General features: G+C 37.5%; 1 protein-coding gene across 1 annotated transcript; it reads right to left on the bottom strand.

Moving 5' to 3' along the window:
* Positions 1 to 4,150: 4,150 nt before the first annotated feature.
* LOC127752459 (wall-associated receptor kinase 3-like) lies at positions 4,151 to 10,595 on the bottom strand. Its single transcript, XM_052277838.1, has 4 exons — positions 9,804 to 10,595; positions 5,847 to 6,365; positions 5,606 to 5,630; positions 4,151 to 5,402 (listed from the first exon to the last, which is right to left on the bottom strand). Exons 1-4 carry the CDS (start codon positions 10,477 to 10,479, stop codon positions 4,151 to 4,153), a joined length of 2,472 nt encoding a protein of 823 aa, XP_052133798.1. The 5' UTR covers positions 10,480 to 10,595.
* Between the last annotated feature and the right edge of the window lie 2,280 nt (positions 10,596 to 12,875).

Consider the following 12,875-nt stretch of genomic DNA (forward strand, 5'->3'; position numbering starts at 1 on the left):
TTCCGGCCCATTAAGCGTGTGACCCTGTAGGTTCATGTACACTTGGCTGTAACCCGAAAACTCCTTTTCGGACCACGTGTCAACAACGGCCCCTAGCAGAACGTATTGACCCACCGGGCATACATAAAGATCATATCGGCTGAACCTCTAGTGTATACTTGTATGAACCCCTTTGCCTCACGATATCGATTAAGCTCAAGGCTAGATATGTGCCATCCTCTAATAGCTCAATCATTCACTCGAACCTATTGATAGATTATATAACTTGTGATTGACTCCTCAATCACCTTTGGCATGGCCATGCACTTCCATAATCTACAACATCGAGGGGCCTAGAGATATCTCTCCATAGGAGGGGCAAATCCTATCTTGATTATTCATATCTCACTACAGGTTTTATAGGATACCCGAAAACTACTTTTATAACTACCCAATTACGGAGTAGCGTTTAGCAATCCCTAAGTAAGCTACTACACATGTTGGGAACCATGATAATCTCAGGTTTAAGGATTCAACACCAACATTAAATGAGATCACTGATGATACAACACATATGGCTCTTGCAGTGTCTCATGTTGGGTCTATCCAACAACATGTTCACTAACATGTGTCCACATTATTAATTTGGTATCTCTATACCATGATCCATGAGACATGATCATCAATTAATACATGTGCTGATCATCTAATCATATTTGTTCCACATATGATATTTGATCAAAGATCCTTTAGAAATAGTAACAAACAACATAAATCGTCTCATGAAAAAATCACATATGCATTAACCAATAATGAGTTATCTATTTCAAGGAACAATGTCGGATAAATATGTAAATATTGTATGTGACACAATCATCTCTATGATTGCCTCTAGGGTATATCACTAACAGATATATGTATATAAATGTTTTTTGTTTTATATATGGAAAGTTTGTTTATTTGTCAATGCAAAGATTCTAATTATTATATGCTAAGAACAACGACTCAGTTAGGTTCTATGCATAGTATTTCAGATTTAGATTCGAAATAGCGGGAAGTATTATATTACATAGGGGACACTATCTTCCCAAACAGCCAGCGAGTTATTGGCCGCATGCAATAATCGATTTTCACATTGAGAAGTGTCCTGTAGACGCCATGTGGCCAAAACCGGGTTTAGTACTACCTTGGGATTATCTTTGATCCATTTTTTTACGTTGAGGGAGGCATTATACCTAGTTTTGTGGTTGAGGGATGCTATTTGATGAGGGAGACACATAGACTTAGTCCTTGATGAAATGAAGACAGCAGGCAAAAAAAAAAAAAACAATTACATGAACCTGAATATGGCCCAAATTCTGATTGTATTACCTCTGTAATGCTGCACACGAATCTGTTGTCAGAAATTAATCTTGATTTCCTCTGAAATGCTGCCACTACTCACTACCGGAGAAACCTTTTATAGTCCCGGTTGAGAATCCCTTTAGTCTCGATTTTCCAACTGGGACTATGAATCTGGGACTACATCTTTAGTCCTGGGTGGAATAATCGGGACTAAAGTTGGATCTTTAGTCCCGGTTGGTAACACCAACCGGGACTAAAGAGTACAGCGGCAGTCCCCGTTAGTTTCTTTTTTTTTTCTAGTGATTTTCTCCCGAATCCAGTGAGATGTATATCCCCAAATCAAACCCCAAATCCCCAAATCAAACTAACATCCCAAATACCACAAATCAAATACATCACAGATTATACATCTCACATCCATGCAATGAATTACATATTCTCAACAAAAAAGAAATTAGGCATCTCAATCCATCCAACGAATCACAAATTCTTCATCTCAATCAATACAATGAATCACAAATTAAAAAAAAAAGAAGACAAATCTCTGGCAGAGGGATGCCCGGCCGGCCTCCATGCATGCGCGCACAGCTAGAGAGGGCGCTTCCGGCCGCCGGCCGCCGCCGCCGCCATCCCCTCCGCTCCACTGCCGCTGCCGGATTTGGCGGAGGGGAGCGCGAGGCCGCTGCACCCTCCCAGCCGCCGCTGCTGCCGCGCCCGCCCGGTCACCACCGTTCCCGCCCAGCCGCCACCGCGCCCGCCCAGCGGCCGCCGCTGACCCAGAGAGCAAGAGGAGAGGACTTGGTGGGGAGGGGGAGGAGAGGGGGATCCGGAGAGGTGAAGGGGAGGAAGGGGAGAGGAGAGGGGAAGTGTATGCGCTGTTGGATTTGGATCGAGATGAGGCCGGTATTAAAGAGGGAGAGAGGAAGGGAAGGGGATCGATAAGTCTTGGACTTGGCGCGCGCGCGGTTTGGGAGGATTTTTGATACCTGTTGGGATAAACAAACGAGACTAAAGATATATTTTTAGTCCTAGTTGTTTATACCAACCAGGACTAAAGTTAATTGGGGCCTAACTAGATCGGGTAACTTATTCGAACCGGGACTAAAAATGATCTTTAGTCCCGGTTGGTGTAGATCAAAAATTTTTTAACCAGGACTAAAAATATTTTTTAGTCCCGGTTCCTTTGGTTTTTGGATGACCAACGAAAGATGGTTTCTCCAGTAGTCTGCACACGAATATGTTGTTATAAATTAATCTTGATTACCTCTGTAATGCTGCACACGAATCTATTGTTTTTTTAATATCCGCATGTTTATCTAGATGCATACGTGTGTGTTGCATGGCGTGGAGAGCTAGCTGTGTACGTTGGTGCTGCGTGGCTTAGTGCGTAGTGGGCCAATAAACAGCCAGGAGGTAAGAGCATATGTATGCATCTTAGTTAGTTAAGTGATTAGCCAAGTCTTGCACAAGTTTAGGGAAATGGTCAGTTTGCATGCATGCACTGATCGGAGACTGAGTTGTGTGAATATGCATCAGCTTAGAGCTTTAGTTAGTGGTTAGTTACCTGGTATACTGGCTCATGAGAATGTAGTTAGTGGAACACGTGCTAATCAGCTCTTGACTACATGTGTTTCTCTCTCTCTCTCTCTATATATATATATATATATATAAAACTAGCTTGTGTTTATGAGAAGAAAAAGAGAAAAGGGAACAAGTTGTTTCCGTGCCACAAAGCTCATGTGTGTTTGCCTGTGTTCGTGTTTCTTCCCTGTTGCCTCTTTCAGGAAGTGTAGCCTGTATTCGCGTGAGTTGCTTTTGTTTCCTAACATCTGTTTGGTTTCATTGTATGAGACAGAAAAGCTGGTTCACTTTTGTAAGTAAAGTAAACCAGTTAGCCACAAAGAAATTCTTCAGTGTCACAAAGTATTCAATGGTAGCTACAATAATTGTGCTACCAAAACCCAAAATGTTAGATTTATCATCTTTCCTATGCTTTTGGCTTTTGAGGTGGTGACATTTCTACTGAAGCTGCACTGTTCTCTTATAGACTGTAAAATGTTATGCCCTGACACCCAAAACGAGTCCTATGCAGAGCAAGTGCTAGGCTTATAGCACTATAGCAGAAGGAGGCTTTCACTAAGATGCATTAGGAATCAGGTAAAAATTTGAGAGATTGAGAGCCTATTTGAAGGACCTTATGATTCCAAGAAGCAGCTGGTTGTAGCTATCTTCTGAGAATCTGGAGAAGCTAGGTTTTCAAATTTCCGGCTTCTAGTTCATTTTTTAGATTTTACGACTACAACTTTTTAGAATCTGGACAAAAACTAGACTATTTGGAAAGATTCTGATTCTAGGAGAAGTTGTAGCTGCTAGAATCTCGTCCAAACAGGTGCTTGAAGGGAAAGAAGAAGCTTGGAGGAAATAGTTATATTGGCATTTTAAATATTTGGTGTTTTACAGTATTTTCATCTCCTTCTCACTAGAACCGGCTGGGCCATGTGATCTGGAAGCAGCTGGAGCAATATCAGTAGATTGGTTTTGTAAAAAATAATATAACAAGACTAGCACCAGCAGGTTTTCCACAGAGCTGAAGCACCGCCACTTCACCGTCTAAAAATATAACTGACTTAATCCTCTAAATTAATATTATGCAATAAACATTCTTGAGTCCATACATTAAGATGTGGTTTATACTGAACCGAGTACAACTACCATATACAAACATTACAATATAAACGGTACACATGTATGTAAATTTGTGCTATGAACACAGGAAATGTTTTAAGTACAAAGAACGCCAAACACAAGGGACAAAGGATAAACACTTCTACCGTGGTAGGTTAGCAGATGACAAGAATTCTTTCTCCAAGCTATAGCATGAGGTTTCAGAGCGTTGAGATGCTACATTAGCTCTGTCAACATTTACTAAAGCATGCATCACTTGGTCAATGGCTCCTTGAGTCAGCAGTGATTCTATCTCTTGGTTTCTGTCTGGACTAACATGTGATGGGGTCATCTTTTCAGTTCGTAAAAGCTGCAGTGTTATCTCTACTTGCCTCATTGTAGGTCTTTCTTCACCTTTTAGCTTTATGGACATCTCAGCAAGGGAGGCAACTTGTCTAATATCTTCTTCATTTGCTTCTTCAAGAACCGGAGGATCTACCAAATCTATAATTGGTCTGGTCTTAATCTCCGAAAGGAAGTAAGTACACAAATTTTGTTTCATCCCTGACATTGCTGTAAAAATAGGTTGCATTCTTAGAAGAAGCTCCAAGAGTACCACACCAAAGCTGTAGACATCACTCTTCTCATTTAGCTGGCCGGTTTGGTAATATTCCGGATCCAAGTAACCGAACGTGCCCTGTACATTTGTAACAACATGGCTTTGGTCAACTGGAACAGATCTTGAAGCGCCGAAATCCGAAACTTTAGCGGTATAATTTGCATCCAACAGTATATTAGAGGACTTCACATCACGGTGGAAGATCGATATAGATGCTGCAGAATGTAGATAGCATAGAGCTCCTGCGGCCTCTGCTGCAATCCTTAAGCGGTCACCCCATGACAATGGGAATGTGCTACTTGAATCATGATGAAGAAGTTCAAATAATGAACCGTTTGGGATAAAGTCATAGACTAATAAGGGGACCTCAGTTTCAAGACAACATCCAAAGAGTTTAACAATATTTCTGTGATTTATTTGAGAAAGTATGGCAACCTCGTTGATGAAATCGTTGATCTCACCTTCCTTTATGACTTTGGCTTTTTTTATGGCTACCACATGTTGGTTTGATAAGATACCTTTGTAGATAGTGCCATGTCCTCCATGCCCTAGGATACGTGTGGAATCAAAGTTATTTGTTGCCCTTTTTAGCTCTTCTATGGAGAAAATCTTTGTCTTCTCACTGGCACTTTCATCTGATGATATCAATTGTTCTAGGAGGAGGCCTTGGTTCTTTTGGAAATATTTTCTCCGTATTTTTTTATGGACATCTCTTTTCCATCTTCTAATGATAGCTATTACAATCGAGCTAAGAATCAACACACCAAATCCAATGGTAAGGCCAATTATAATACCTACAATGATAACATCGCATTTGTAATATCTTCATACACCCTTTTGTCAGTGTGGAATTGATTATTATGAGACTCACCTAACAAGAGACTTTGGTTTCTTCTTGGAGTGCACTGCATTCTTATAACGTCATACTCTGTATGATCAGGGCACATGGTGCAGCTGTAGTTTCCTTCAGTATTGTGGCAAAGTTCCTTGCAAATCCGTGGTGTTTGTAGGCATTCGTCAATATCTGCAACCATATCTCAGCATGTCAATGTATAGAGTGTAACAATAACTGATCATATAACTACTCTGTAATGTTTATTCAATAAAAATATTGGAAACATTAACATTAGAGACTTCATCTTTGTACAAGACAGAATTCCGCAGAAGACTATAAGAGGATATAGTATATATATATGTATCCCATCTGGTTGAATTCTAAGTTGGTCAAAGAGATAATTACCTTTACACCCATCTGGGATATATGGATTTCCATCATAACCAGGCAAGCAAGTACACCTGTAGCCAACATATCCTTGCATGGTGCTGATGACCCTGGTGCAGGAGCTATTGGTACTTACACAAGCATATGTCGAAGTGTTTTGCTGCGCCTGTTGGCAGGTCAGATTGGCAACTGCCCACTGCACCGAGGCTGATTCCGTTGGATCCACATACAGGTTAGGCCCTTTACCAAATATGTTGGATACTACTCCTTGAGATGAAAATCTGAATTGCGAAAACATATTGAATAAGATCTCCACGAAAGATGAGTTGTATTTAATGCCAACAAGCCCCTCACTGACATATATATACTGAACACTGATGAAGTCGTTGTACTGCAGCACAGAATTTGCCTTGTCTACGCACGAGAGCTGAAACACTTCCCTGGCGGCACAACCCTCTTCAAGGCCAAAAGGAAATGGGACAGCGATTGTTCCACATTGTCGAGAGCAATTATGTTTTTGTGGTCTTGGGTTATAACCTGCGAGTTACATGAACAAAATTTAAATTATCGAGACCATATAACAGTTGATACAAGCAAATAATTTCGGCATTGTTTAGTTTGAAGGGTGAAAAGTTTTGGCGTGTCATATTGGATATACGAATACACATTTAAGTATTAAACGTAAACTAATAACAAAACAAATTACAGAGTCCACATGTAAACTACGAGATGAATTTATTAAGCCTAATTAATCCATCATTAGCTAATGTTTACTGCAGTACCACATTGTCAAATCATGGAGCAATTAGGCTTAAAAGATTCGTCTCGCAATTTATACGCAATCTGTGTAATTAGTTTTTTTTGTCTATATTTAATACTCCATACATGTGTCTAAATATTGGATTTGACAGGGTGAAAAGTTTTTGCGTGGGAACTAAACATGGCCTTCATAGTTGCAAATAGAAAGAAAACAAATCCTCGCTCGATTTCAAAAAAATAAGTAATTTTAGACTTCGACACAGTCTTTGAGATGATACTTTGACCAACAATATTTTTTTTTAAAAATGATGTTTTAAATAAACAAGTTACATATTATTATAATAGTTTATTTAATGATAAATCCACTAGTAATATTATTTTTACATGTTTGATTTTTTTCTATTGATAGTCAAAGTTAAAAATATTTGATTTATCACTATTCTAAAATTGCTTATATTTTGGGATGAAAAGATTACTAATTTATGTCATATTATACCTGACACGCTATTGTAGAAATGGCCTTCGAAACCGTCCCATCACTACCGGTTCTTTTAGAACCAACAACTGTAATCCTATGAACCGGCAGGGATGGGAAGTCAGGAACCGGCATACTTAAATAATGGTTCTTGTTTTAAAAGATTATTAACTAGACATGAAGCTGGATCAAAACACATTTTATTATCAATATTGTATCAACAAGCTTTGTACGTACTTGTCAACTTTAATATTTGAGATTGTTTATATACCTGAGTATGCATTAGACATGCTTAAGTCAATTTGGAGAATATCTACTAGACGTGCACATATAATATAATAAAGTACGCTGTAGAGCTTGACGAAATATATGACCTCGTTAACTTTTTCATTTGAAATCATCCATAGTGTCAAATATGCATTAAAAATTTTGGACCAAATTAAAGAGTCAAAAGAATATCAGATGCTTTTTACACAAGTGCCCTGTATGAAACAAAGTAAGAAATGTATACGTGGAGAGAGGTTTTGGGTTCGAATCCCATATGTTGTATCTGGCACTAGGAGAGATATGATATTTGGTACCACTTCTCAGCCCCTATTAATTTCGATTGTAGCAACCGAGACAAAGAAATCGTGACTAAAGTTCTTAATTTTTAGTACCGGTAAAATCAAAAAATATGTGAAGATATGGGATTTGAACTCAAAATCTCTAACCTCAACTCTCATGTGTATTACCATTCCACCTAACATACAAATTTGACTTAGATAGAGATACATTCTTTTTAAACTAACCTTAGAGGCATGTTTACAAAAAAATATCTTTAGTCCCAGTTCGTAATACTAGCCGGTACTAAAAATGTATCTTTAGCAAACTAAAGATATTTATGGGACTTGGGCTTTGGCTTTTAGAACTGGTAATAAAGAGGTTTTAGTAACAGTTCTTACTACATCCGGTGTAATTGTAGTTTGCGGCATTGGATAAAAGATGAGTTCTCTCGTAGTGCGGACACTAGTATCACTGCCCACAAAATATATTTTTATGCAAGTAAAACACCGGCTAAGCTAACTTGAAGAAAAATGCATCAAATGGTAAGACTTCGATCCGGGAGATAGTGGAAAAATAGTAAGTTTTATGAAACCCAATTTAGCTATTCTTATAAATATGGAATCCACATTTAACAAATTTATGTAACAACTGTGGCACTAGAGTATCATTTGACTACACTTTTGACAAATTTAGCAATTCTTTGGCCCTGTTTACTTCCTAAAACAAAAACTTTTCACCCATCACATCAAATGTTTGGACGCATGCATGGAGTATTAAATGTAAAAAAACAATTACACAGTTTGCATGTAAATTGTGAGACGGATTTTTTAAGCCTAATTGTGCCATGTTTGACAATATGGTGCTATAGTAAACATTTGTTAATGACGGATTAATTAGGCTTAATAAATTCGTCTCGTAGTTTCCTGGTGGAATATATAATTTGTTTTGTTATTAGAAAACGTTTAATACTTCAAATGTGTATCCGTATATCTGATGTGACACCCCAAAACAAAAATTTTTGCCATATAAACCGGGCCTTACATATGGAATCCATCAGCCAACTGCTACGATCATTCCACTTGAAATAGCCCACTAGTAGGGATGCAAGTGGGTAATACCTCTACCCCATAAAAATCTGCTATGTAGTATAAAATTTGAAAGAAAAAATTTGCAGACACATACCCCACATGAAAGACACAGCTACTCCCTCCGATTTTCATATTATAAGTCGTTAGACTTTTTTCTTAGTCAAACTTCTTAAAATTTGACCAAATTTATAGAAAGATATACTAATATTTTTTATGTAAAATAAATATATTATCAAAATATATTCAATGTTCAATTTAATGAAACTAATTTAGTGTAGTAGATGTTGCTAATTTTTTCTATAAACATGGTCAAACCTAAATAATTTTGACTAAGAAAAGGTCAAACGGCTTATAATATAAAACGGAGAGAGTAGCTATAAACTAGATGTGGTTCTGTGAACTGTACTAATACCATAATTCTTGAGATTGTACCAAGCATATATATATATATATATATATATATATATATATATATATATATATATCAAAATATTCATTTTTTTTTCTCCAACTTCAACCATAGTGGCATGTTTTATTTGCTATGCCTCCAACAACTAGACGTTGTTGGAGAAAATCTTGTTTGTAACCTAAAGTAAAGCAGTTTGATCTTCTAAAACTAGTCTCAAATGTGAACAAGTCATCTCAACCTAAAAACTCTAATCCAGCCATAACTCAAGCTCCAAGCTAGATTTCTTGAAGCTAATGATATCCAATTCTCTCTTGGAGTTTAAGTTGTACTACCAAATAGAGCCTTAATTAATCATGGGGCAGATACCTCTCTTAGTAGTTGACCCTCTTAGCTTTGTGATATTATAGAATAAACCTGTTGCTTTGTGCATGAAACAATTTTGTGCTAAATCTAAATTTGTATTTTTTTCTTGATAATTTTTTTAGTGCTAAATATATAGGTTTATAGCATTGAGGTATCAAGAAGTCAAGTGAGTTAGCATGCAGAAGAAGTGTTATATCCGTAGGGTTGTATAAAAATGATATACTAAAACTATGTTTGCATAACTTAGTTTTGAGTATAAAGGCACTGATTTTGGACTTTTGCAGGTACTATATGATACAACAATAATAAAAAAAAAGCTATGATGAAGAAATTACCGTCATCGAGTTTGCAGCCATCCATAATATAGGGATTTCCAACGTAGCCATCATTGCACCGGCATGCATAGCCAACATCAATATACTGCGAGGAGACACATGAACTGTGATTGCTGATACAAGCATGGTTCTTCTTGTCATCCTCCATGTTATTCAAGCATCTTGTTTGGTCCACAATATTCCAAGCAAGGTTGGCCTTCACAGTAATGTTGATTCTATCCCACAACATGGTTAGATTAAAGTACTTTTGGGTATTACCGGTCTTGTGACGAACAAATTGTAACTGAACTGTCCGAACTGGTAGTGAATCTATAGTGTACCAACCAGGGCCTTCAGAATCCTGTCTGTATACCATCTCAGCAATCTCTTTGCTGGGACAAGCGATAGTGCCAAGCAAAATAGGTGTGCTTTTTTCTTGATCTACCATGTATACATCCAAGTCACAGCTGGTGACAACAAATGTCATGCCCTGTCGTGCAATGGTAAAAGAATCCCCTGGAGTTTTCCATGAAAAGTTGTAGACATCACCACCGGAATTTATAGGGATGACATGGGTGGAGGTGATCGGAATTAAGTTGAAGTGGATAAAATAGATATTCAGACCATCTACCCCAATATCACCAAGAACCTCTGTCGATCCATTGTTCAGGAAGAGTTTAGGAGGCTGAGTGGCCATGTCGCATGTGAGACTGAAATCGACATGGCGGAAACAACCTTGTCCTATGCCAAAGGGATAATCGAAGCTGAATTTGCCGCATCTCTTTGGACAGCGAGCGAGTGTAGAAGTGGAGGGTAGGGATGCATTAGAAGGACTTGGATTGGTACCATGATCCAGTAGGAACCTTTTCTCCAACCGTCTGGTCATAACCTCTGGATATGGGGTGATGAGATGGCCATAGGAGAGGACTGGACTGAGCGCAAAACTTCTCTTGACTTGAGCTATCCCCAATAACACAAATGAAAGCAAAGGTAACATGGTGTTGAGGTGGCCCATCTAAACTCTTTGCCAAGCTGCTAACCTCTCAGAAGTCTAAATATAAGTGTGTCTAGAGCTATGCCTTCCAGCCTTTGCCTCTGCTCTTACAGTTGGCCCTCTATATATAACAGAATGAAAGCTAGTCAATTTCAGTGAGCAGTGACGAATTTTCTATAAAATTTTCAATATTGAAGTGGTGAAGGTGTTTATACAGTATGTGGCGCCACAAGCTCTTGCTACGTGCGTTGGATTATTAAACTACCAAACGTTGAATTGTACTTATATGATGTTGGCAAATTAGTACATTCGTAATATTTTCAACATAAAGCAAACATATATATTATTTAAATATATTCAATGTTAATATGATTAGAATAATTTAGTGTTATAGACGTTGCTAATAAATTTATCTGTAAATTTGATCAATTTAAAAAGTGTGACTAGTAAAAACTTATAAAATAAAATGGAGTGAGTAAAACATTTCTTATATATATGGCATATAGGACTAATGGATTTATTGTTATTTATTCAATCCACGCAGTGCTATATATCTTGCCACGCGGTGTCGAAAGAGAAGACTTTGCAAGCATGTCAATATAAAAACAATGACACGGAGAGTTGCCATCAAGCAGGTGACACCGTGTAGAGGGATGAAGGACACGATGCAAAAGTCTTGGCTCTTGACTTTGACTAATACATTTCTGAAAGCAACATGCGGCATAAACAAGACACGCTCACAGACACGATCAGGGTAAGTTTAGTTCGCGAAAAGAAAAATTTTAGGTGCCATATCGGATATTTGATCAGATATCGGAAGGGTTTTTTTGACACGGATGAAAAACCTATTTTCATAACTCGCCTGAAAACCGCGAGACGAATCTTTTGAGCCTATTTAATCCGCCATTAGCACATGTGAGGTACTGTAGCACTTATAGCTAATTATGGACTAAGGCTGCGCTCGGTAGAGGAAGTTCCCAACCCCTTTTCTTCGTTTTCCGCGCGCACGCTTTTCAAACTACTAAATGGTGTGCTTTTTGTAAAAAGTTTCTATACAAAAGTTGCTTAAAAAAATCATATTGATCTATTTTTTAAAAAAGAAATAGCTAATACTTATTTAATCACGCGTTAAACGTTGCTCCGTTTTGCCTGCTAGGGAGTGCTCTCGAACACAGCCTAATTAGGCTCAAAAGATTTATCTTGTGAGTTTCCTCCTAGCTATGTAATTAATTTTTTAATCTATATTTAATGCTCTATGCATATGTCAAAGATTTGATACGACATTTTTGGAAAAACTCTTGCGAACTAAACCAGGGCCTAAACTACTTTATTTCCATTGCAATTCCAGGAACATGTGCAAGACCATTATATATATATTCATAATCACTGGAGGTGACAAAACTATCACGCGGTATTTTGGAAGTCTTTACGTACAGAACATACCTTTCTAAAAGCAATTGGCTTCTTAGAAAAAGGCACATATCCAAATAATGGAATGTGACATTGTTCTTTTGAAGGAAAAAAGCATTCAATTTCAAAGGATTTTTTTTTAAAAAAAGTCCGGTCTATGAGCTGAATGCTGGCCTATCTTTTAAAACTAATAATTAATGCTACTAGTTGTATGGTTATTTTAAGGCCCTGTTTAGTTTTTGAACAATAATTTTTTAACATGTCACATCGAATGTTTGAACACATGTATAGAGTATTAAATATGGAAAAAAAACTAATTACACAGATTGCGTGTAAATTGCGAGACGAATCTTTTAAGCCATTGTGCCATGATTTGACAACGTGATGCTACAGTATTTGCTAATGACAGATTATTTGGGCTTAATAAATTCGCCTCGCAGTTTCTAGACGGAATCTGTAATTTGTTTTGTTATTAGTCTACGTTTAATATTTCAAATATGTATCTGTATATCCGATGTGACACGCCAAAATTTTCATGCATGACCTAAACATGCCCTAACTTGTGAAATGAAGTTATTTCTTCAAAATATTTAGTTGCAAAATATTTCTTCAAACTTCCAACTTTTCCATCACATCAAAACTTTTCTACACACACAAACTTCCAACTTTTCTATCACATCAATCCAATT

This window comes from Oryza glaberrima, chromosome 10 (genome assembly GCF_000147395.1).
Source record: "Oryza glaberrima chromosome 10, OglaRS2, whole genome shotgun sequence".
Classification (NCBI taxonomy): Eukaryota; Viridiplantae; Streptophyta; class Magnoliopsida; order Poales; family Poaceae; genus Oryza; species Oryza glaberrima.

Coding starts and splice junctions, on each gene's coding strand:
- LOC127752459 (XM_052277838.1), bottom strand. CDS start 10,479: ATGGCCACTCAGCCTCCTAAACTCTTCCTGAACAATGGATCGACAGAG. Junction 6,366..9,803: donor TGGCTGCAAACTCGATGACG/GTAATTTCTTCA, acceptor TGTAACTCGCAG/GTTATAACCCAAGACCACAA. Junction 5,403..5,605: donor GACGAATGCCTACAAACACC/ACGGATTTGCAA, acceptor TGTTATCATTGT/AGGTATTATAATTGGCCTTA.